We start from the raw sequence: 26,570 nt of genomic DNA on the forward strand, positions 1-26,570 counted from the left end.
GGTTTCTTGCTTTTCCCATTCATAGATTAGTAGTTTATTATCCCCCTCCGTTTCATTGTTAATATTATTTTTTTAACTTTATTAATATTTTAAAATAAGAGTTATCGTTTCAAATTTAACAGTGCTTTCTAATTTTGTCATTTGAAAAAGTAACATTTTAAAATTACAATACACATTTAACAAGAAAATATTGTGAATTCAAAAGATATATATAAATTCACTAATATTTTCTTATCTAGATATGATGATTTCTGCGTCGTCATAAAAAGTTGGATTTTCAAAACACTACTCTGATATATAAATTCACTAGTATTTTCTTATCTAGATATGATGATTTCTACGTCGTCATAAAAAGTTGGATTTTCAAAACACTATTCTAATATTGGGAGGGAGGGACCATGTAGACGGTGAAATCGAATGTGCTAAATCAATCAAAAAAGTATATCCTAGTTTTAAATTGTTATTGTGATAGATTACAAAAACTAAAGCATCAATTGATGCGAAATGATTTTTAGTTGGTACATCTGTAATGGACAGATTAAAGAGTTGATGGTGACACAAAACTAAAACAAAAGAGAAACGTGCTTTTTATTATTCATTTATTGTTTATCTAATTATTTTTAGACAATTACTTCTCTAATTAACTGTAGCACAAAGCAACAAGTCAAGAAAAAAGAAATAATTTTAAATTTTAACAAAATGTAACGCACAGAAAAAAAAAAAAGGAAAGATGACCTGTTAAAGTTTCGGTTGATCTGTTTCATTTAATGCTTTATTATTACCATTTCAAAACTTAATTAATCTCTCCTTAATTGCCTCCTTAGATATTTAATTGCAAAACGAGTTGCTTTAAACCTCAAAACCCTTTCTTACTTTTTCTAATCAACCTTACAGGTTTATAAAAGCGCCCCATATTTAGGAAATCTCCTCTAAACCCCTTGTATAAATAAGCATAATAAGCATAGTGATAGATTTAGCTCTTTTTTTTTTCTTAATTTGTTCATCCAAAATATGAAAAGTTTTCAGACAAATTCAAAATCCCACCATCCATCAAGGCTTGTAAATCTCATGATAATCTCCTGTTTTCTGTTTCTACTCTATCTCCTGTTCTCATTTCTCTTTTTCCCAAACTCAAAAAACCTGAATTTATCAGGTTCTCTACAGGATTTATCCTCCACAACATCCCTTGAACATATTGTATTTGGGATTGCCTCTAATGAAAGATCATGGTCCAAAAGAAAAGAATATGTCAGGCTATGGTGGAGACCTCAGATAATGAAGGGATGTGTTTTTCTGGAAGAAAAGCCACCAAATTCTACATCTTCTGAAAATGATCAAATTTCTCTGCCTCCAATATGCATTTCTGGTGACACTTCCAGATTCAGATACACCTTCAGGAATGGTCGAAGGTCAGCGATTCGCGTAGCTCGAGTGGTATCAGAAACCGTGGCACTGAACCACTCTGATGTTAGATGGTTTGTTTTTGGAGATGATGATACAGTTTTCTTTCCTGAAAATTTGGTCAAGACCCTGTCGAAATATGATCATGGCTTATGGTATTACATCGGGACAAATTCAGAAAATTATCAGCAGAATAAGGTTTTCTCTTTCGATATGGCTTTTGGAGGAGCTGGTTTTGCTATAAGTTATCCCCTGGCTAAAGTTTTGGCGAAACATTTAGATTCTTGCATCGATCGATACCCTCATCTGTACGGCAGTGATGGCAGAATTCATGCCTGTTTGACAGAACTTGGAGTTACATTAACTCATGAGCCTGGATTTCATCAGGTATCGATAGTTTTGTTCATAAAAAGTTCAATCTTGTATTCTCTTTTCCTCATTTGATAAGAGGCTAACTTAGTTCACATCAAACTCTGCTTCAGATGGATGTTCGAGGTAATATTTTTGGGTTATTGGCCGCGCACCCGACTAGGCCGTTGGTGTCTCTCCACCATCTGGATGCAGTAAAGCCAATTTTTCCAAAAATGACAGCAATGGAAGCTCTGAAACATTTGCTGGAAGCCACAAAAGTTGATTCCCAGAGGACTTTGCAGCAAACAGTTTGCTATGATAGATGGTTTTCTTGGACACTTTCTGTTTCTTGGGGATATGCTGTTCAATTGGTGGGGTTCAACGAATTTCTGCCGGTTGCTGTGCTTATGCAAGAGACTTATGTGCCCTGGAAAAGAGGTCCTCTGTATATTAACCATAATCTGAATACAGCAAAATATCAGCCTGATCCATGCAAGAGGCCAGTGGTTTTCTTTTTTGACAGGGTTTCCTCTAGCAGAGATGGAATAGCATCCATTTACAAGAAAACGGAAAATAATTGTACTTTTGACAAAATACAAGAAGTCAGAGTGTTTTCGAAGAAGTTAGACCTTGACATTAAACAGGTATTCTTTGTTCTTGAAGATTTTTTTTTTTTGCCAAATTTAAGGTTGAATTTAGTTTTCAGAATTGTTATTTTATCTCCCTTTATAAATTGCAGTTGCAGGCACCAAGAAGACAATGTTGTGACGTCTTGCCATCTTCAGCTGATAGGGTAATGGAAATCAATATTAGAGAATGTGGAGCGGAAGAACTAATTTACATGCATGCTTAGTTCTATTCTTTAGCTCTCTACCCTAGAGTTAGTGATGCACAATCTTTGCTAAGTGGGGCTGTGATTAGGAGTGTAAATGAGTTTAATCAAACTGAACAACTTAGTACTTAAGATTGTTTGATTATTTTAATGAATTTAAAATTTTATTTAAGTTTAATTTGTTTATTTGTTCAATCGAACAAGTTCTTATCGAACTAAACTTGAGTTGAGCTTGAGTAATTTGAAATTTTTACGTATAAAACCTAATTTTATATTAATTGAATCATGCTCGAGCTGAAAGTTTATCAAACATAAAATACTGTTCAAGTTTGAATTGATTAGTTGGCAAACTAAATTTAAATGAACACAAGTCAAATTGAGTTCGATTCAAGTTTTGGATTCATCAAAAGGGTTTAACATGTGAATTTAAACTTACCACTTGATTTATCGTGTGAATATTTGGGTCTAGAAGATTGAGCCCATGAGTTAAACACTAGGCCAATTTTAATTTGGAAAATGGACACAATCAATCAAGTCCAGAATGCCCATGTGTCAATTTGGGGTACTTCAACACTTGCCTCCAGAGTGAATGATTGAGGCTCTTGCTGGTGGGACTGTAGCGTATGGTTCAGTAGTCAAGCCCAGGAAAGTTGCCCCTAACAGGTCCTTGTAGGAGAGCAAGGGAGACTGCTGAACATTCAAGAGATCGGAGATGGAGGCCTTTCAAAACTTCTTCTAGGATTTATATAAAACTCAACTTTTTTTACTTCTTTTGTTTCTTGAAAGTGTCATATTTTTTATTTTGAAATGTTTTAAAATATTTATCATGTTAAAAAAATTAAAATTCTTTTAATCTCTTTTTTCAAAATTATCCATTCCTTAAATTATTTATACGTTATATTTAAAATTCAAACTTTGAATATTAAGGAATACAATTGAAAAGAGAAACATAAGCATCACATTCAAATTATTATTTTTAAAAAATTGGATTCTTGAAATACAACAATAAAATTGGGATAAAGGAAGTATAATTTAACTCTATAGAAGAAAGCACGTAAGAGAGCCTCTGTTATTTTGACCACAAGCATTTAATGAGCTCAATTAGCTCGTGAATCTATCAAAGGTAAATCAAATTCCACTTTGATTAGCATCACTTGTCTATCTCTATGCTAGGATCTCTTGATTAATTGAGAAATGTAGACATGATTAGTTGACGAGATCTTTAGTTTAGTCCCTAATCCATGTCGTAGAATTTTCTTTTTTTTTTTGTGTTAAATAAATGAGAAATGTAGATAGGTAACCTGCAACCCTCTATCTTGTTCAGGGAATTGGATCTAACCATCTAGGGGGTCCATCATTGAAACCATTAAATGTGTAGTAATACATCAGTTTATGATCAAATCAAAGCCTAGACTTCATCCACTCCTCATCACTTCAGTTGGTTTAACTATCAATGACAAGTTCGAATATGATATTAAATGCTCTATAGGTTCATGTGCATATTTTTAATTAAACATTATGTGAAAAGATTAGTCAAACTAGCTTGGCGTCTCTTAATATGAGAATCCCTCTTTTTCTTTTCTGTTTCTTAAATCTCACACCTCCCCTATTAGAAAAAAAAAAAAAAATTTAAACGAAACATGATATGAATATCTGTAAGGATATATATAAAAATTTAGAGTTTTTAGAGGACTGGACTAAGCATTTGGAGTTTCTTGCTCCCTATAGCAATTATTTTTTGGTTTATTTGCATGGGGGCAATTAGAAGGGCCTGAAGAATTAGGATGCTCAAATGAGATGGCCTTCAAAAGTTTTCCTGATCGAAGCCTCAAGATATAAGTTTTTAAATAACTTATAACTATATCTTAACTGTTTGTATATACTCACAGCAGGAGTCTAATATTCTGTTACTGTTCATGTGGACTCATGTATAATAATTATGTGTCTGTTACGAAACTTTATAAGAAGTACTTCACATAAAAATAAAATTACAAGGTGTTCAAAAAGTATTACATCATTCCGAATGAAGGGTTATCACTGACAGCCCAAGTCGTCCATGTGGACGATTGGTACAATGATGGTTTTCTTTACCGAATGACAACCACTAATTAGCAGGATTGGCCTTTGTTTTTTTTAGCAATTTAATGTACTTCCAGCGCTAGCAAAGAAACTAGTGAAATCCATCAGATCATCTTACTGACTGAGCCGTCGGCTTAATTTGGTGCTTTGGCTTGGGATGTACAAAAGATTTTCCAATTTTCCGGACTTGCATAGAAAGTTGGAGTAAGTTTCATTTGGCTTCAAATATAGATCAGAATATCCAACTTCTAAGTACAGAATTATCAAGAGAGAGCTGCACAAGTTGATCTTATTTTATACCATAATAGCACAAGCCATGCTATGAAGAAAGTGGCATAAACTCTACAGATGCCAGACTTCTCGTATTAGTTGCCTGCAGTTAGCTGGTGTGCAAATTTGGTCCCTTCTAGTCCAATTTGACAGATTTGACACATTTATATATTGTTTTGAAAATCAAGTATAATTGACTGAAATAAAATTCTTTTTTCAATTGATGTAATGCTTTCATGTCGTTTTTCATATTGTCATTCTTACCTTTTTTTTAATACCTCCTACGCATTTTCGCACCCTTTCGATATGCAATTGTTAGGTTTAGCATTCAAACTTTGAATGATAGAAGAAAAAACCCTAAAAATCCTCCAATGAATTTTCATTCTTACTTCATTTCCCATGTGCAACATCAAACATATCGAAACTGTACCAAGAACTAGTCCATTATTAACCAGAAATTTTCTTTTCTTTTCCTTGAATATACCATCAATGTAAAACAAGTACGTAGATGTTTAACATGTGTGCTATAAGAACTTTAAAAAATTACCAGAAATCTATACCTACTTGTATGAATTTTTTAAAATGCTAATGGCGTTTAAAATCATAATCCAACAAAATAATAATAATAATAATTAAGTACCCCTTATATCTTCCCATCTTGCTATCCAGACATGAGAACCTAAAGTATATAGAACACAGTAAATCCGGCAATATTGATACCATAATTGTTCATAAGAACCTAAACAGTTAAAGAAACAGACCAAACTGCAGTTGTTTGGATGATAATTTATTTTGAGATTTTGGAACTTATGTACGCAATTGGATAGGCAAAATCCTTCAAATCCAAACAAAATCAAATACTGAGCCCTTAATTTTATTGATTAGCATAAACTAAATTGTCACATTTTTACTAGATTACTTGCTCTATCTTTTGAAGAACAGTATAACCCTTTTCTTTACTGAATGATACTGCTTCATTAGCATCATTAGCAGGGATCGTCTTTGTTTTATGCAGTATTTTTGTTAAAAGGATGGCCTTTGTTGTTAGCAATATATTGTATTTATAGCAAGATATTGTACTTACCTAATAAGGACGGGTAGCTCGGTCGGGACTGGTAAGTCCGTCTTTATGATAATTGTAAAATTGCTGACATACTTGGGCAGGGCTCTGCTGGCCTTAGGGGATTAGTCTGGCCAAAAAAAGGTTGGGACACCCCCTAAGTAAAAAAAATAAAAGAAAAATAAGGATTGCCCATTTCATTTATTGAGGAGTAACTTCTAAGTCAGTAAGTCGCCACAAATTAACTTGGTTGGACTGTACTAAGAACAAGTTGATTTTAGTAGGACAAACATTTTCACATAAATGTTCGATTTGTACATTTGGGATTCATTCATGCAAAGGCCGAAGTAACATGTTTTTTTTTTCAATTGGTTACTATATGTACACCTGCCCACACTTTCATATTTCTTTCAAAACTTCTCCATGTTGTACCCTTCTAGAAAATAGAAAATTATTCCTCTAGCAAAAGCCGAATTCAAGAATTGGAAAAAAAAGCACAATACCCAAAAATGTTTCTCCAACAAATTTCTTGTTTAATCACTTGCATTGCGTTTAGGCATTGCCAAATTCCCGAGGATGGTATAGCACTTATAATTTTGTTGATACAGGCACCTTCGTCTCAATGCAGCCTGCAATTTGAGCATACTTGCACGCACTAAGCACCAAACTGAACACCATCACCAGATTTTACCCGGCCAACTAGATTGAACATTTTAATCAAAGAGGACACACACGACCAAAGAATAAATAGGAATAGCTGTTCAGATCAGCCTAATTTCCATTTGATTATTTGACTTTTCCTTCCACATGATGCATTCTCTGTCCCATTACAAGATTCACCAACTTTTATTTTTCTTTTTTCTTGTTATTTTTGCTTGTACGAATATGTATTGTTTTCACTATCCTACAGAATTATAACACTTTTTTTTTTGGGCAGAAACTGGCACGAGGCTTGTTTTTTATCCTGTGACCAAGGGATCAGGGGTATAAACGATTGTCAGAAATAATCGTTCGTTCTGAATGGTATGACGTTTTTTGAATAGGATGTAATTTTATGTGAACTAATTATAAAATTTTATAATAAAAATGTAATTATTATGCATGAAATCTATATAAATAGTAATAAAATATGACATCTCTTTTTTTAAGGATGTACAAATAATTCATTTAAGACTATAAAACGTTTAAAAAATATTACATTATTCAAGGATAATTGATTTGACAATCATCTTGCTCCATGCCCGTGATGAAGGATCTACCATAGAAGGACGGTTTTTACTTATTTTAACTTTTATTCTCTTCTTTTTTTACACACATGACACACCTTATGCAATTCAAAAAAGTTGAAAGTCCAAAAAGAAATGAAAAACTTCAGCCATGAAGTTTAAAACAAAGAACTATTTGAAAGATAGCACTCCTTTCAGATTGACTTTATCAATTTCTTAGAAAGCACCGTGTTACAAGAAAGAGGCATACTAAGCACCCCAAAAAAATGAAAAAGAAAAGAGACATACCACGTGGACATACAAGTCTGTTCTCTATCCTCTCAAACTAGTTCTCAAAAAAATTTTAAAATGATATCCATGAAAATAGGGGAAAAATTGGCACTGTCAAATGCTGGTCACATCACAAACGCATCTTCCACGAAATTGCTAGTACTTGGAAAATTGGGACCCACAATACTTTGATCTAACTTTACTTATGTTTCAAGTTTGTAATGAAATGCTGATTTGCAGCATCCATTGAATTTGCACCCAAAAAAGAATCCATTAAATTGTTTTCTTTTTGTTTTCTCGATGAATTCATATGTCTAGTAATCACTCTATACTGGCAATCTGTGTATTTAGAAAGAGGTAAGCACTTGATCGTGAGATTTTGCAGTTCTTATCTCCTGTTATAGCTTTCGAAAGTTTTCTTTTTGGTTTCATCTCTAAAAAGCATTCCGTTTTGGTCCCGTTAATTATCTTCCTTACGTTAGATGGCCTCCAGTAGTATTAATTGTATTTCTTCTGCCTTGGATGATCTGGAGTTGCTGAAGAACTACTGTCCAGAATCTCGACGTCGGTTGGGACGTCGATACTTGGAAGGGTATGGAGATTTGCGACACCTGCAATTTCGGCTGACAATTCTTAGAACATTTCTTCTGTGTGCGAGAAACTTGGGCAACGATGATGATGATGCAAGCCTAAAAGCACTCATAACTAGGATTAAAGATGCCATTTCGGAATGGAGACAGGAGATTCACACCTGCTATCTTACTGCTGTGGAAGGTGGATTTCCTAAGAACGAGTTGAGAGCTGTGAGTAATAACGTACAGGAAGACATCACATCTTTTGAGCTAGAAATTGAGGAATGGTACTTGGTTTTCTCAGATCGCTCATTAAGGCAGTCTAATAATCCCCCTATGCAAAAAGATGACCTTGTGGAATTCATCAACTCTCTTCTGGAGAATCTACCGAACTTTCCTACCATCAGAGTGTTTGCAGCTAATCAAGTTGAAGGAGAGCGAATCAAAGCCCTTAAAGAAAAGCTAACGTTCATGAAAAACTTAATCTGTTTTGTCACATTGCGGGGCGTTGAAGGTGGTCAACTGGGGCCTTTGTTGACTCATACTGGAGTTCTGGCTATCAATGCAGCGGATTTCTCTTTCAGGTACCGGATTAGTTATAATAACAATATCCAAATGCTAAAAGAGCCAAAGCACATGGTTGTTGTTCCTGTAGAGTCTTGTGTACAGGCCCTGATTGCCTCAAATCTATCAAAAGAATCATATAGCGAATCAGATGAGCATATATTCATATATCTTGTCGATGTTCTGCTATGTACTCTTTGGGAGATAGTAAAGTCTGGCACTTGTTTTTTGATTTCCGTAAAGGATCAACTGCAAATGCTTTATGAAGGACTAAGTTTCTTGAGAACCAATCTCAAGGAGAAGCCAAAGAAGTTCGATGAGAAATTGAGACATCTTATTGGACTCGTGGTCTGTGATGCAGGACTTGTTATTTGCTTTCTTTCTCAAAAAGCAAAGAGAGATGGATTGATCAAGGAAATGGATATTGAGTATGTCGATTTTCTGGAAAGGATTAAGCTTATCAAGGCAACAGTTGCGGAGAAGCGTCTAGAAACATCATCATTCTTTCCTAGGACCAATCAGTTGGGTTTCATTGATTTTCTTCTAGAAAATATGGTCGATCTGACAAGTCCTGAGGGTGGTTCAAATGCTCTTGTAAATCATCCAGTTAGACCAATCCATGAAGAACTTGTTTCCTTGCGCACTTTTTTGGGGAAAATTGTGGAGTTGCGAAATGAAGATAAGGTGCTCCAAGATCTTTGGAATAGTGTCGTTGAGGTTGCATACAGGGTAGAGTTTCTTATTGACTCGTTAATGGTTGGCGATATTCTAGATTCTTCTTCAATGTCGTTTCATTCCATTTTGGAAGAAATTAAGATCATTAAATTTAAGGCCTTGAACATTTGTAATAGCAATAGGCTCGATGGAGAAGTTAAGGAAGCTACCAAGAGAATGGATCACAAGCCATCACAGAAAAATAAGCCAAAAATCAATGAAGTGGTGGTGGGATTTGAGGATGAGGCAAATTTGATTATCAATCGACTCACAAGAGGATCACGACAGGTGCAAATTATTCCCATTGTGGGTATGCCAGGGCTTGGTAAGACAACTATAGCTCACAAAATTTACCACGATCCCATGGTTATGTCCCATTTCCATCTGCGTGCTTGGTGTTCTATATCTCAAGTATATCACAAGAAAAATCTGTTTCTTGAAATTTTGACCTGTATTCTTCCAAACATATTTTTTAACAAGACTGAAGAAGAATTGGCTGAAGAAATCTACAAATGTTTGAAAAGGAACAGATATCTCATTGTTTTGGATGATATATGGGACATTGAAGCATGGAATGAATTGCAAGCCTCATTTCCTAATGATGCAAATGGAAGCAGAGTTATCATGACAAGTCGACTTCATGATGTTGCTCCGCAAGATAAACTGGATAAAGAACCTCATTGTCTTCGTCAACTCACTCATGATGAAAGTTGGGATTTGCTGAAAGAAAAGTTATTTCCTGGAAAAGATTTGCCTCCAAAATTATGTGAACTTCGAACGCAAATCGTGGAAATGTGTCAAGGGCTACCTCTTACTATCGTCATTCTTGCTGGAATTCTAGCTCATACAGACCAATATGGCTGGAAAGAAGTTGTGCAACGTTTAAGCTCAAGCGCTATTTCTAGTTCAGAACAATGCAAAGCTGCACTAGAGCTGAGTTACACAAATTTACCAGAAAATTTGAGGCCATGTTTTCTCTATTTTGGAGCATATCCCCAGGATCATGAGCACATTACCGATCGGTTAACTTGGTTATGGGTTGCCGAAGGATTTGTGCAAAAAACTCAGTTCAAGAGCTCGGAGGATGTGGCATATGATTACCTGATGGATCTCATTGGCAGAAGTTTAGTCATGGTTCCCAAACAAAGATCTATTGGTGGGGTTAAAACTTGTCGCATTCACGATTTGTTACATGATTTCTGTGTGAGAAAAGCCCAAGAAGAAAATTTTTTGCAGCTGGTACGTGGGTATGATGAATTGTCTACTTGCTATGTGCCTCCCAACCTACACCGCTTATGCATCAACTGTGAGCCTGAGCACTTTTGGAAATTAAGGTTATATTCTCCCACTATACGTTCTCTATTAGTGTTTGCTTGTGCTGAAGTGCACCCAAGAACTTGGTCGTTTGATCTTTCATTCATTTCTTGCATCTTCAAACTTGTTAAAGTGTTAGATTTGAGCCAAATTAATTTGGGTTATGCTTTTCCTAGAGAAATAGAAATGCTTGTTCTGTTGAGATACTTGGCAGTTCTTGGTAACATGCGGAACATCCCATCATCAATAGCCAGTCTCTCGAATTTAGAAACTTTTATGGTGGAAACTCTTGAATCACCAGTCTTGCTACCAGATACTATATGGAGTCTAAGGAAACTAAGGCATTTGCAAATTATGAACAAGTTTTTCAGAAGCGGTTTTCGTTTGCCAACAGGCAATCTTGACAACTCTTCACAGTTGTGTAATTTAGATTCCTTCTCTATTGCAATTCTTTCTTCTTGGGGGAACATGGACAAGATATTGGGAAAGTTCCCAAATATCCGCAAGCTAAAACTCAAGATCTCAGAATACAAAGCTTCTCCTTGGGATAAAAGCAACAAGGTTCTTGTGCTTCACTTTCTACATCGACTAGAATCGCTCAATTTGAATTTGGATCCACTTCGTGATGTGCAATATCAGATTGAGTTTTGTTTCTCTTCAACTATTAAAAAGTTGACTCTGTCCGGCTTCCGCTTACCATGGTGCAAAATATCAGCAATTGCAAATCTACCCAATCTTGAGGTTCTCAAATTACTCCATCAAGCCTTTGAGGGACAAGAATGGAACATGGAAGTAGAGGAATTCCCTAAAGTTAGATTTTTGAAATTAGCTTCCTTGGACATTGCCAAGTGGACAGCCTCCGAGTGTGAGAACTGCTTTCCTCATCTGGGGAAACTAGTGTTGGAAAGATGTTACTTTTTGAAGGAAGTCCCCTCTTCATTGGGGAATATTTCAACCCTTGAAACAATTGAGGTGTCTGGTTGTCCAAACTCTGCAAGTTCAGTAATGCAACTACAGGAAGAAGGTCTCAAGTACTTATTTCATCCTCAGAATTGAGTTATTGATCTTCTTTGGGTCTGTTTGCTGTGGGCAGCCATTTTGCTCATTCTACACCTTTTCAAATCCTTCACTTCTGTACTATACTGGTTATGTTGTATTAGTTTAGTGCCAAAATCAAGTTTTTTTATGCCTACATATTACTTTTTTTTCTGCCACAGAATGCGATGGTGGAATTACTTCCCTGTTTGAAGTAGCCGCTGTTTTATTCTCAAATAGGAGTCCTGATTGAAAGAGCATTTCGTACTTTTTTAAGTTAATCTTGCTTAGTTGTATAATAACTACAACTTTATTCAATCTCTCAGTACGATTTAAAAATTGTTTTCTGAAAAGAATAAAAGCCATGGAATTGCTCATATTTATAAGGATTTTACAATTTATCAATTTATAACGAATTTCTTTTGGAAGCGTCATTGCCTGATGATGGAAATGGAAGTAGAGTTATCTTGACAAGTCGAATCTGTGATGTTGCTCCGCAAGATAAACTCGACCAAGAACCTCATTCTCTTCGTCAACTAACTCATGATGAGAGCTGGGATTTTCTACAAGAAAAGTTTTGTCCTGGAAAAGATTTGCTTGCTCCAGAATTATGTGAACTCCGGACCCAGATCGTGGAAATGTGTCAAGGATTACCCCTTATTTTGGAGGATTCCCAGAAGACCATGAACACACTATCGAGAGGTTGATTTGGTTATGGGTGGCCTAAGGATTTGTGCAAACAACTCATTCAAAGAGCGCAGAGGATGTGGCAAATGATTATATGATGAATCTCATAGGCAGGAGCCTAGTCATGGTATCTAAGCAAAGATCAACTGGGGCAGTCAAAGCTTGTCGGATTCATGATTTGTTACATGAGTTTTGTGTGACAAAAGCCAAAGAAGAAAAGTTTTTGCACTTGGTACATTGGGTATGATGAACTTTATACTTTCAATGTGCCACACAACCTACGTTGCTTATGCATCAATTCTAAGCCAGGGCACTTCGAAGAGTCAAGGCTATCTTTCCCCACTGTTCGGTTTTTATTGTTCTTCGAATTTGGACCAAGGGAACAATACACTCGGTTTGATCTTTATTTCATCTTTCAGGTCTTCAAACTTCTCGAGAGTGTTAGATTTAAGCCAAGTAAATCTAGGAGGTACTTTTCCTAGAGAAATAGAGTTGCTCGTTCAGTTGAGGTACTTGGCAGTTCTTGGTGATATGAAGTCCATTCCAACATCTATAGCTAGTCTCTCGAATTTAGAAACTCTTATTTTTGGATTTCTTTGCCAGATACTAAATGGAATATGAAAAGACTGAAGGACGAGAGCTTAAGGGGAGGTTTCGATTTGCCCATAAAAAAATCTTGACAACTCTTCACAGCTGTGCAATTTGGATACTTTCTCCGGTGTAAGCCTTTCTTCTTGGAAAAACAAGGACAAGATACTAAGAAAAATTCCAAACATCCACAAGCTGAAATGCGCGGTCTCTGTAGGTTATGATCATGCTAAGGAGGGTAGCTACAAGATTCTAGCAGTTAACTTTCTAGGAGCGATATCCCTTTTGAGTTTCATTTCTCTTTGACAATTAAAAAATTGACTGTGTCTGGCTTCTGCTTGCCTTGGAGTGAAATATCTGCAATTGCAAATCTACCCAATCCTAAGGTTCTCAAGTTGCTGGAGGAAACCTTTGTGGGGGATGAATGGAACATGGAAGAAGACGAATTCCCCAAACTTAAATCCTTGAAATTAGCTTCCCTGGACATTGTCAAATGGACTGATTTTGAGTGCAAGAACAGTTTTCGTCGTCTGCAGAAATTGGTATTGGAAAGCTCTTATGATTTGGTGGAGATCCCTTCTTCTTTGGGGGAATATTTCAACTCTTGAAATAATTGTGCTGTCTGATTGTCCCAACTGATTTCAAGGTTATTTCATCCTCCAAAATGGGTTGTTCTCAGGTATGTCTGGTTTGAGAGGCAGTTTACTCATTTTTCATTTTCCTTTCTTAATCCTTCACTTCTCTACTACTACTGGTTATGTTGCATCTGTCTACGATCAGGATCAAGTAATTCATGTTTCCTTATTATCTTCTCTTTTCAGTGTATCGTGCTGATTCTTTTTCTTAGATAGGTTCCTGATAACATTTATGTTAGGCACTTTTTTTTCCCCTTTTCTTTTCAAAGTTAAATTACGCCTTGTTGCATAATCTTTTGATACAATTAATAATTTGTTTGCCCAGAAGAACAAATGCCATCGAACTGGAAATATTGTCAACAACAAAAGTACAAAATATAGCCATTTGAGCAAGCAATGGAACTTCAGTTCTAGCTCCCATGAGACCCTGAAATGCGAAAACTTTTGGTTTCCCCATTAGATGAACCAGTTTTTTTCATTTATTGCCCAAACTCTCCTTCTGGGAATGAGATCTGATGATTTAACCTCATCTATTTTAGCTGCTACAATGAAATCATTCATTCTCAGACCTGCTGCAGCTTAAGTTATGAAATTATAGTATCTCGTAATTGCAAGTAATAAAATTATAAATATAATAAGCGTCAGAAAAAAAAACTGGCTTATTACATGAGATTAAGAAACAAGAAGAATTTGCTTGGCTCAACAAATAATTGAAAGAGGATCAGGGGATAAAAGAGATTTACAGTAGATTATGTGGATATGACCATTCAGGCAAGCCATTCAAACTCATAAGTTTTCTTGGTACTTTTTACCTTTAAAGATTTTGTAAAGCTTCATAATTGACCATAGGGTTAATCACATTTTTTCCCCTTAAAGAATATCTCATTTTTCAGTTTACCCCCTAACCTTTAATTTTGCTCACTTAACCCCCTTTAGGACAAAATTACTCTTGCATTATTTTGACTTTTCATTTACCTTGTTTTCCTTTCTTTTATTTCTTTTTCTCTTTCTTCTTTATTTAATTCTTCCTCTTTCTCACAAAAATCTTTACCTTAATGATTGAAATTAAAAAAGAAGAATTGCAGAAATCTATCTTCTCCTTAAATGATTAAAAAATATTCAAATTACTTTCCTAAAATACAATTTTTTTAGCCTTTCAATTCTTTTAATTTTGGATTTTCCTCTTTCCTTTCTAGTTTCTCATTTTATTCTCAAGAAAATATCATAAGATGAAATTATTTTCCTTTCTTTTATTTCTTTTTCTCTTTCTTCTCTCTTTCATCCTTCCCAATAGATATATGCTTTTCTTGACCGAATGACACTGATTCATTAGCAAGGATGGCCCCTTTTTTTATTATTTTTTTAGTGGTTAGAATATTAGAGAACTTAGGAAAGGGTAAATTTTGGTGTTAATGCTTTTATCACTTTAACTTTTGATCCAATGTTTAAAACACTTTATTCGAGATTCATGCCTATCTCCATTTTGAGTTTTAATTTTAGCATATTCTCTCTAGTGTCGCAAACTATTTCCAAATAATTGCACTCTTTAAGAGATCACAAAAATTTTTATCTAATAAACAAACACCTTAGTTTTTGAGATTTAAATTAACAGTACTCTTAAATGAAAAAAAAAAAAAAAAAAAAAAAGATCCCAGGGCAAATGCGTGAATAGGAAACTAGTTACCTGAAGAAACCAACTCTTTGCGTGTATCTGCAGAATAAACCAACATTAATAGAGTTAATTTAACTAAATGCCAAGTACATCAAGAAACTTATGAGTTGTTCTCAACTAATTTTGCAAACTTAACTTTGAATTTTGATTTTTGAAAAGGTATATTATTATGTTCTCAATTGATTTTAAAAACATTTTTTTGGGCCCAAAAAAGCTAAAAATTAGAAGCAAGTCTTGAGGTGCTTTTGGATTCTGATTTTGGTCTACTTTTTGAAAATTCACTATAAATGCTAAACTACTTAAAGATTAGATAATTTTTTTTATCGTCACTTTATTTCTTTCCTATTATTATCCCACTTCCAAATTCGTTTTGTGCCCCTTCTTTTTCTCATCCAACATTTATAATCTTTATAAGAAAATAATTAAGGGCACCTTATTAACTTGGTCATCATTTTGTCAAAATTAACTTTTTTGAGAACACCTATACATTTATTAAAATAGCTTTTTCAATATTAAACAAGAACACGGGAATTATTGTAAAACATTTGATTTTTAAGAATCAAATTTACAAAATCAGTTTTTATAAAATTAGAATCAGTTGAGAACAAGCCATATATCTCATAGCATACACTTTTATTTAATATACATGGAGAAACTCTTGACCTCATGACTTATAAGTTCGAGGGTCTAGTTTATTTATAAGATACTGTATCTATATATATTTCCTCAATCTCACTGTTAATATCATATTTTCATTTTTTGAATGTCCCAAAATAAGAGTCACCCTCTAAAAATAAGTCAATACAACATTTTATTAGTTTTTTCACTTTGTCATTTTGAAAAAGCAACTTTAATACATTTCTCATATTTTCAAATTTTAAATTTGAGGACAACATTATAAAATCACCCAAACCCAACTCATCCAAATACAAGGGGTAATATCAGAAACCTCTCCTAAGGTTTCTCTTAATATCATCTAATACCCCTAAAATTTTAAAAATAGCACTTACCTCCCTTATATTTGTTATTTGTGTAATAAAATTTTTAAAAACCCTAAATTACCCTTCTACTTGTTAAATAAAAATGCTCCTAGATCACTTTGTTTACTTCAAGAAAACCATCATTTAAAAAATAATTTCTAGTAGTACTACCACATCATAATACTATAGTCCATAAAAATATATATTTGAAAAACAAAAATGATATTTGCAAATGTCGCACCCCTTTCTTTGAAAAATAAATTTATGAAGTTAAAAAAAAGAGTTTTTGATTTCAGAAAATAACTAAAGAAAAAGGGCCTAAAATGAGACTTAAAATATGCGATGGTTTGGATCCAAAATAGTAGTTTAAAAAGGGTTTTAAGAAAAAATAAGAGTCGCCATTTGGTATTGAGTTTATGTGCATCAAGTCACCAAAAATATTTTTTAAATAAAAAAAAAATAAATAAAACTCTTTTTAGACAACTCCAGGTCTTTAAAAATAAGAGAAGCGAGTTCAGGAGTCATGTTTGAAAAAAGGAAAGGCAAAGATTTGATCTAAGACATCCTTTCAACCTAACCAGAGTTAATTGCAAAATTTAGTCAAAAATTTTCTTAATCTAATTTATAAAACTTATCACATTTTGTATGTTTCTACATGGATGCAAAACCTAGACCTAGGGGTATCGAGAGGGTCGGGATGTCTCTTCAAGTTTAATTGGTGTAAATCACATTAATTGTGATGCCTAAGAATGATTCTTAGAAGAGGTCATGAAAAATACAAAAGATGAAATTCAAAAAAGAAATTATAATATACATAGATAAATATACATGACCTAGAAAAAAGGAGAATGTAACATAACCGGTATAGGATGCTAAAATTCGTGACATAATTTTCCTTCTTATAGAGGGGAAAAGAGCGTGCTAAGGCTAAGAAGGCATACTCATTCATTTTCCATATTTGAAGGGTGTAATGCTTCTAACCTAATCAAGCAAATGAACTAGCATACTTCTAATTTTCTAAATGGAATGCAAGTCTAAATATCATGTTTCATGCACATAAGAATAAGAGAGATAATATATAGAGGAAATATTATGCAAGATGAGAAAAGATCCTAAAAATGAAAAATATGTATGAAATGCGATGAATGTCACGGAAAAATGTGAATCTAGCGCGAAACAGCCTAAAGGGTCTAGTATTAGACTAATCCATTTCTACAAGTCTTCACTAGCGTTGGATTAGTGAGAAATCGGGGAGAAAGGCTATAACTAGTATTGGACCAGTGTAGTAACATCATACATTTATCATAAATCTTATGAAACATAATTAAAACAAGTCAACGCATAAAATATATAGAGAACATAACACGTAAGCATGATATTTAGATGCAAAACCCAAAAAAAAAAAAAGCAAATAAACACGTACACATACAAGCATGCAAGCACACAAGCAAAGAAATGCACATAAAAACCTAACTATTACATTTGTGACCCTAACTACAATCTAAGAGGGGAATTTGAAAAAATAATAACCTAACTATTACATTCATCTAACTAATTACATTTTGGTAAAACTAAAACTTATCTATTACATAGCCTAGCTAAATACATGTCTTGAGCATTATCTATTACAAATTGGTATTTAAATGCCTCTCAAATAATCATCAAAATTAATAAAATAAATGAAACTTAAAATGAATAAAATGAGTAATTAAAAGAAAAAGAACTTAAAACATGCAATTACACATAAAAAAACACATAGGAGCACATAAGATAATTTAAAATAATAAAGAAGGTACCTCCCTTGAATGCTATAACTAGTTGTTAAATGAGGTGGGTTTGTCCTACTTATACTTCAAAATCAACAAAATGGTCAAGGCACCAATTTAATTAACAAATAAATTATAAAGAAGTGGAAATAACCATGAAATCCACCAATTAAAAGCATTTAAATGAAGTATAATTAACAATTAAAGAAGATAAACAAATTATACTTAAGAAATCAAAATTATCAGGGATCTAATTACAAAAATTGAGAAAGTATTTGGGATCAAATTATAATTATTACAAAGATTAAGGTCAAAATTAAATAAAAGATAAAGTTTAGGGACCAAATTATAATTAAATTAGGGACATAATTGAAAGAAATCAAAAGTTCTAGGGACTAGACTGCAAATTACGTCCTGCAAGATACAAAGGCCTCTTGGGCCCTTTCCACTATTTTCTTAGGCCAAGGCCATTTGGCCCAAAGAAAAGCCCTAAGAAAAATAGAGAGTTGGCCTGCCATTTTTCACAATTCCAACCCAACAGAAATGCATGGGCTTTATCCCTTCAACCCCCATGTCAAACCCAACCAAAATAAACCAGAGCCCATTCCCAAAAACCCAACCAAAATAACCCTAATCCAAATCCTAACTTACTTACTAATTTTTAGAAGATTTATTGTCTTGTTGGGTTTAATAATTAAGGCCTAATTATGTGCTAAAACCCAGAAATAATTTTCTTGAAAAACATATTTAAAATATGCAAAAGAGGATTAAAGCTTAAAAGGGGAAAAATTGATTGATTTTTTCCAAAATTTGAGCCACAGTAGAATTATGTAAAACTTGAGGGGTCAAACTATAATTAAAAATCCATAAAAACTCTTGCCTCCCTACCACCAAAACCGGCTCAAACGCTGGTGGTTCCATGCAAAGCTAATTGAAGCGTTCTTTCTGCAATCTGGAAGCTTTCTGTAACTCTGTTTTTTCACACTTCGTCAAGTACAGACAATTCCTCAACGAAACATCAAAATCTAGGATTAAAATAATCATATTACACAACCAACTATCAACACTTAATCTCATTATGTTTAACACAAGATTATACCCAAAATCTAAGCTAGAGAAACACATCAAGGGGAGACAAAGTAAGAACAGATGCAGTAAGCTTTTGGCAGTTTGGGTAAGGATCTGAACACATGTAACAGGAAAGGGGTGAATCCAGTTACCTCTTAACCCTTTATGGAGTCCAATGAACGCGGAGGGGTTGAAGAAAATGCCTTCGAATGCGATATTCGAACCACCAAGCTTCTGTCAATGAAAGTCCAAGAACTGGTGACGAGGGGACTTGGAACTGAAGTTTTTTGGGGGGGGGGGGGGGGTTGGAGATGTTATTTCGGAGAACTTCCTCAATAAAAATCTCTCTACGACATCCCAAGAGAGTGTAGAAAGTAGAAACCAAAAACTTCCCCAAAAAACTAATATCCAACCTGGAATTTGATGATAAAGTAGGCTGATAGCTCAACTTGATTGTATTTTTCCAGAAAAATTTTTTTGTCTTCCTTTCCTTTTCTCTCGCGTTTTTTCTGTGTTTCTCCGCTGCCCCCCCCCCCCCCCCCCCAAAAACCGTAGAGGCAATGGTGCAGATGAGCTGGGTTTTTGTGGCATTTTAAAAGCCATCCAATCCTTTTGATTTTAGAACTTTCCTGATAAAAATCAATGGGTAAGGTGACTAAGTATTGGAGAAAAGAAAAGAAATAAAAACAAGTGGAATTGGGCGAGGTATTGCTGCTGCAATTTTTGGTACTGTGGCCTCGTTCATGGCTTCGTACGAAGCATGAAGATGATGCGCGCGTGCAGATTTTTTTTTTTTTTTTTAACAAAAACTGCATCTTTCGTTTTTTATTTTTTCCTTCTTTTCTTTTCTGCCTTTTCCTACAAACTAAGCAAATAATCAAATAAGGTAAAAAATGATTTAAAATGAGATAGCGATAAACGAGATAGAATATAATTTTGGTGTCTACAGCAAAGAAGTACAGTTGACTAATTTAACTCTATATACTCAAAACCGATTTGTTATGAACTTTATCTTTTTTCCAACTCCTTCTCAACTGGTGCCCAAACATATAGATTGTACTAATTATTATAAAAAATAACTCAAAATAAGCAAATAAATCACACCCCATTCTATCACAATTATAAAAAGGAAAAGATAACAAAATTCAATTTATTATAATTTACAAATAGTAAATTGCATCCAAAAAATGAGTAAAAGGGAATATTGGAGAAAAGGAAAAAAAAAAGAACATGACTTTTGTTTCCTTTTTTTTTTTAATTTTTGATTCCATTTATTTGATATGTGAATTATGTTTCAAATAAGGGTTAATATAGCTTTTTGCACTTACTAGGAGAGGTAAATAATATTTTTTAAATCTTAGAGGTGTTAGGTGATATTAGGAGAAACTCAATGGAGGTATTGACATTATCCCTCAATACAATAATGATTATATGTCCACTTCAAAAGTTGATTTTCCCAAGAATCGAGTCAAATTGTGGGGGCGGGGGAGTATATAGCGTGTCTTATCTAATGTAAAGGCCCAACATTATGCAAAGATAATCTCCATCCGAGCGGGCCGTATCAGGGTTAACATACCCCGTTGCTTAAGCCCGTTGCATTAGTTCCTCCTAGAACTGCCGTTTCTTTCACATCGATGGGCCGTCTGCTAATTCCTTCTGCTTCCACAGTGCTACCATTATACTTTCCGCTAGTGAACAAAATAGTTAACCTCATGCGGATCTGGGTGAAACACTTTGTGTCGAGGTTTATCAACGATGAAAACGGTTCCAGATTGGTTAAAAGCCCCAAATCTTGTTGGGGAGACCTGCAACTGGGAATATAGGACTTCGAGTACCTTCCACTTCTATATTCATGGGAGTACACCGTCTAACAAATTATTCATAAGTTTGCGTGGCCAAAAACCAACAAAACCAACCCCAAGCATTGCAAACCATACAATTTTATTAATAGGGTCTGCTTGAATAAATGCCAAGTACCTCAAAGAAACTAACAGCTCACAGCACACCAGTTCACAGCACACACCTTTATTAATAGGGAGAATTGTAATTTTGATCCCCAATCTATAGTGTATGTGTGAAATTATCCCCAATCTATTTCAAAAATCAATTTTGGTCCCTAATCTATTCAATTTTGCGCTAAAGTGGACAATTGACGGAATCTCTTCAATTTCAATCGGAACTAAGTCACGTGAGATCACGTGCCGGCACCTAAAACCCCTTTTTCAATTTTTTAACTTCTAAAACACGTTTTTTAATATTTTCAGCATTCTCTTGCCTTTTGTCTTATTAAACAAAGACATGAAAGGGGTAATCTCATAATCCAAATTACTCCTCTTGTTGGCCGCCACCTTCAAATCCCCAGAACCCACAGCACGAGTAAGAAGCTCAGCTTGGCCTCCAAGTCCAAGTCCAAGTCTCGTTCTTGCCTCTATTAGTAATGGAGATAATCTGTAATCAACATCGGAGACGGACCCAATTCAACTCTCCTGCACAAACAACAGGAGCAGCAGCAGTACTACTTCATAAGCAAGCAAGCAAGCAGCTGAGAGAGAAGAGCGGATGATAATAATTAGAAATCAAAGGGATTATACGGACCAAATCATCAAAGGGATTATACTAGTAAGTATATTCTTTCCCTATTAGCCATGCTTCACTGTTGAACTGGAACGAGCATTTAATTGAACCACTAGTATATTATTGGGCCTTGTCTCTTTTGCTCAACCATCCCGAGGTGCTAGAGAAATCTCGAGCTAAATTGGATGCTCAAGTAGGGATTGATCGATTGGTCGACGAACATGATCTATCCAATCGTCTTTATCTTCATAACTAGGAGGAGTTGCGTGGGAATTTAGTGCTTATAATTAAAGATGGTTAATAATGATTATTTGGTATTTTGTAGTATAAGAATTGAAGTATGACAATTTTAATATATGATATTAAATAGAAAAATCATAAGTTACATATTGAGTTAAAAAATATACTAATATGCAATGAAACAAAATTATAAGATACGATCAACTATTTTGCATCTAACTTAATAAAATAAAAGACCTATTTATATCTGCTCATGCACTTTATGGATATTAAAATCTATTGTTTAGTTTGAATTTGATCTTAATATAAGGGCAATCCATCACATTATCTTGCCATATAAGTGAGATTTGAACAATTAGCATATTTGAAGAAAATCATTGCTAGTGGAATTTCGGTTCTTGCAAGCCAAATTCTTGAATTTATAGTGATTCCAAGGACATATCATCATGAAATCTCCACATTCACCAATCCATCAATTATGATTTATTGCATGATTTAGAACATATAGTAAAGCATCTCCCTCTGGATAGGGATTACAATCACTAAATATCAGTTTTTGATCTAGTTGCAAAGATATACAACAACTAAAATGCTAATTTAGAGGAATAACCACGTCAAATAAAGTACTAAAAATCTTAGACCACTCAATTCAAGAAAACAATTAAAAGTAATGAAGTACATACTTTAGATTTGCAGCCAAATAGTTTTAAGTAGATAGTTAAACCTATTGGCAAATCAAATGAAGTGAAAAATTTGCCTAAATGGAATCATCAATAAAATAACAAACAATTTGAAAATTATCATAACTAATAGTTAAAACAATAAAAGTAGATGCAATCTGCATATGAGAAAATTTATAATGATAAACTTACTTTAAACCACAAATAATAATTAACAAATGTGATCTTCTCCCTATCATGCCTATCTAATATGGACAATTGAATTAAAATACTAAAATATTATCACACATACAACCTTCAAGATTATAGATTTCTTACAACTAAAAAGTAGATTGGTTAAAGAAAACATACCTATTGAGATTTCTTACAACCAAAAAGTAGATTGGCTAAAGAAAATATACTTATTGAGAAAGGTGTTGCAAATGGGGAAGAGAAGTAGCTAATATAGCAATATCCAAATTTAATAGGCTACATGATTGTGGTGGAAGAAAGTTGTAAGTAAATGAAATGAATATGAACAGATGGGAGTAACGGCTGAGAAAGCAAACTTCTCTACTAATTGGCATTAATTGTGTCTTAATATCTATATATCATAAGTTTGCAGATAACTGATGAGAAATGCTTTAGGAAATTAAGAGACCTGTATGTTAATACAATTAAATGATTAGAAGGGCTTTTATGTTATTTCACTAAAACACAAGCTGAATTTAGTTATACCCAATGTTCAATATGATATCTGTCACCCCTAGTTTTAAATGTCTAAAAGGACATCTAAGTACAACAAAACTAAATTAGCTATAATGACTTGTATTCAATACTCCAATTGCACTTCAAACTCTTACATTTCCAAAATAGCCCTACCCTTACGGTTGAAATCCAAATAACATTTTTACCCTAAACTCATTCTTATATAGTATAAGGATATTATTTCAGAAACACTTCGCTTGTACCCAGCAGCACCAATGCTTGTGCCACATGAGTCGTCTGATGACTGTAAAATTGAGGGATACAATATTCCGCAAGGCACAATTTTGCCAGTTAATGCATGGGCAGTTCACAGGGACCCAAACGTTTGGGATGATCCAACAAGCTTCAAACCAGAGCGATTCGAAGGCTTGTAGGTTCAGCCATCAAAACTGATTCCATTTGGGATGGGAAGGAGATCTTACCTTGGTTCTGGCCTAGCACAGCGGGTGGTGGGTTTGGCTTTGGGATCTCTAATTTAAAGTTTTGATTGGAAAAGAATTGGCGAGGAGGAGATTGATCTGACTGAAGGGACAGGAGTGTCCATGCCAAAAGCCAATCCACTAGAAAAAACGTGTTTTAGAAATTAAAAAATTGAAAAAGGGGTTTTAGGTGTCGGCACGTGATTTCACGTGACTTAGTTCTGATTGAAATTGAAAAAATTTCGTCAATTGTCCACTTTAGTGCAAAATTGAATAGATTGGGGACCAAAATTGATTTTCGAAATAGATTGGGGATAATTTTGTGCATACACTATAGATTGGGGACCAAACTTACAATTTTCCCTTATTAATGTACATGGAGAAGCTCTTGAACTCGTAATCTATAGGTCCAAGGGTTCAAGTTTACTTATATGAGATAGTGATTGTGCGCGCGTCTGTGGATATCTGTTATTAATAAAAAGCAATACCAGCAGGGTAGGCATCCTGTATGTCCTGTCTAATGTAGAGATCCGACTTAAAAGCAATGTTTTCAAACCCGGACCGTCAATCGAACCGGTGAGGTGAAAGGGTCGAGGTTCAACCGGTCGGACCGGTTCAACCGGGGTTCAATAAATAAATAAATAAATATATATATATATATATAGACACACACACCTATGCATAGAATAAGATATAAATACTGAACCACAATACTGTAATTGTTTTAGAATTTACTGCAATTGCAACAGGGAAAATTTGGTGTATTGAGAAAAAAAATAAAAAAAACCCCATCTCCATCACCACTAGGAATGGCAACCGGGGGGGCGGGGTGGAGTCCCTCATCCCGTTGCCCAAACATTCCCCCCTCGTCGGTGCCTACTTGGGCTAAATAGAATAAATGTATAATTAGTAAAAGTGTAATTGGTAATTCAGTATAAATGTATTAGTATATATGTAATGCACATGCCAAACTCAAGCTGAAATTGGGCTATCCAACCAATTGTACCTGATTGAAAACTTTATAATAGCACAAGAGGTGAATTGATTCAATTAGACATTCATGTGAAAAAGAAACATTTTTTGAGGGGGTGGGGGGTTTAATTAGAATTAACCCTTATGGTGACTATGGGTGACTAGTGTAATAACATGAAGAAGAAGGGCAACTTTTTTGAATGTGACCAACGTAAGATGAAGCAAGATGGGAAAGTTAAAAAGTGGGGTCGGCTATTGATATTTCAGCTTTCCGGAAAGTGCCAAATTCCAATTCCTTGATGAGAGTTGGCGCCAGAGGAAGGGAGAAAAGATGCACGTAAGGATGAAGCAACTGGTGAGCATGGGGTTCCCCAACTCTCTGGCTGCTGAAGCCTAAAGCTCTAAAGGCCGCCGGCGGCGACATCGTCAAGGCCACCGACTGGATTCTCAGCCGCAGCCAAACAACACCCAGTCCTCCTCATCGTCATACTGCTGATACTGCATATTGCTGATACTGCAATATAAACTGCAAGCTTCGGACCTCGATGCTTCCTTTTTGCTGATTGCTATGGATCAAATTGGAGTTTGGAGAAGGAAATAGAAACGGCAGGCAAGGCAATTTTCGGCAATTGCAGAGAGAGCCAGAGAGGAACCCAGGACGACTGAAGCCGCGAAGCGAAGTGCGAACTGCGGCGAAGAGGAAGTCTGAAGTGAAGTGAAGATTAGGATCTGGTCAAAATTGAAAATTTTGTCAATTTTGACTCAAAAATTGAAAAACCGCGGTTCACGGTCCAATCCGGTTTTGAAGGTTTGAACGGTTTTTTACGAGTTTGACCGGTTTTTTATCCAAGTCAACATAAGCTATGGACCGGACCGGACACATGGCCGGTTTGCGGTCGAACCGGTCAAACCGGCCGGTCCGGTCCGGGTTTGAAAACATTGCTTAAAAGTAAAAGAATCTCCTTCTGAGCTGACCACGTTAAGGGCAACATACCCCGTCGCATACCTAAATTGTCTAGTTCCTCCAACAATTGCATATTCTTCGTTCACGTCGAAAGGATAGATGTTAAGTCCTTGTAATTCCAGAGTGCTACCATTGTACCGTCCGCTAGTGAACAGAACAGTTAACAGAACATGTATGGTGCTGTTATCACGGGATGTCATTGCTGCGATGCCTTGTATATAGCCAAGATGATCGGAACTCTCTGAAATGTCTTCTGTCAAGGTATTATCCGCGATGAAAACAGTTCCAAAGTCGTGAAGCCCCCAGGTTGTGTTGGGGAGACCTGCAACTGGGAAAACACTTTGAGCGTCTCCACTTTGGTGTTCATGGGAGTACACCGTCAAATTTGTGAACACTGTCTTTGACTGTCCCAAGCTTGCTAGTAAAAGCACGCTGAGAACTTGGAGGGATGCTATAGCTGAACTCTTTGCCATTGTTTTGTCACAGGGAAAAACGAAACAACGAAGGAGAACAAAGAAGGAAAGAAGCTGGTGTGGCGCAAAGTGTGGAACTGATGAAGACTATTTATAGGGAAGCAGAATGATTTTTTTTCCTTTTTTTTTCTTTTTTTTTTTTAAAAAAATAATAGTAATTTTTTGTCAAAAAACAGCCCACGTGCGTAAAAATGAATGGAGTACGTAAAGTCCAAAAAAATCACACAAAAAAAAAAATCAGCCAGTGATGTTGGGTCTGATGCGCTTCAATCCGATTATTTTACATATTTAAATTTCTAATATACAACTACATTATAATATTTTATTGAATATATATGAAAAAATTTATTTGTAAACCACTTTCACGATTATTACAACAATATAATGTTATTGTACACTAAATAATATAACAAATAC

The 26,570-nt window shown here is 34.8% G+C and overlaps 3 protein-coding genes across 3 annotated transcripts; 2 read left to right on the forward strand and 1 right to left on the reverse strand.

Annotated features, from left to right (window-relative positions):
* Positions 1–879: 879 nt before the first annotated feature.
* On the forward strand, positions 880–2,756 carry LOC113689987 (uncharacterized). Its single transcript, XM_027207813.2, has 3 exons — positions 880–1,788; positions 1,884–2,396; positions 2,492–2,756. Exons 1-3 carry the CDS (start codon positions 1,012–1,014, stop codon positions 2,603–2,605), a joined length of 1,404 nt encoding a protein of 467 aa, XP_027063614.1. The 5' UTR covers positions 880–1,011; the 3' UTR covers positions 2,606–2,756.
* Positions 2,757–7,711: 4,955 nt separating this feature from the next.
* Positions 7,712–11,948, forward strand: LOC113688859 (putative late blight resistance protein homolog R1A-3). The gene is made up of 2 exons (XM_027206668.2): positions 7,712–7,846; positions 8,023–11,948. The coding sequence occupies exon 2, from the start codon at positions 8,398–8,400 to the stop codon at positions 11,707–11,709; it is 3,312 nt and encodes a 1,103-aa protein (XP_027062469.1). The 5' UTR covers positions 7,712–7,846; positions 8,023–8,397; the 3' UTR covers positions 11,710–11,948.
* A 13,169-nt stretch (positions 11,949–25,117) lies between these two features.
* On the reverse strand, positions 25,118–26,153 carry LOC113689447 (dirigent protein 2-like). Its single transcript, XM_027207217.1, has 2 exons — positions 25,692–26,153; positions 25,118–25,282 (listed from the first exon to the last, which is right to left on the reverse strand). Exons 1-2 carry the CDS (start codon positions 26,151–26,153, stop codon positions 25,118–25,120), a joined length of 627 nt encoding a protein of 208 aa, XP_027063018.1.
* Between the last annotated feature and the right edge of the window lie 417 nt (positions 26,154–26,570).

This window comes from Coffea arabica, chromosome 5c (genome assembly GCF_036785885.1).
Source record: "Coffea arabica cultivar ET-39 chromosome 5c, Coffea Arabica ET-39 HiFi, whole genome shotgun sequence".
Taxonomy (NCBI): Eukaryota; Viridiplantae; Streptophyta; class Magnoliopsida; order Gentianales; family Rubiaceae; genus Coffea; species Coffea arabica.

Bases quoted from the DNA above. Each gene is read 5' to 3' on its own strand.
- LOC113688859 (XM_027206668.2), top strand. From the start codon at position 8,398: ATGCAAAAAGATGACCTTGTGGAATTCATCAACTCTCTTCTGGAGAAT.
- LOC113689447 (XM_027207217.1), bottom strand. From the start codon at position 26,153: ATGGCAAAGAGTTCAGCTATAGCATCCCTCCAAGTTCTCAGCGTGCTT. The intron at 25,283-25,691 runs GTCAGCTCAGAA...TTTGATCCATAG, and splicing joins GGTATGTTGCCCTTAACGTG to CAATCAGCAAAAAGGAAGCA.
- LOC113689987 (XM_027207813.2), top strand. From the start codon at position 1,012: ATGAAAAGTTTTCAGACAAATTCAAAATCCCACCATCCATCAAGGCTT. The intron at 1,789-1,883 runs GTATCGATAGTT...ACTCTGCTTCAG, and splicing joins ATGAGCCTGGATTTCATCAG to ATGGATGTTCGAGGTAATAT. The intron at 2,397-2,491 runs GTATTCTTTGTT...TATAAATTGCAG, and splicing joins TAGACCTTGACATTAAACAG to TTGCAGGCACCAAGAAGACA.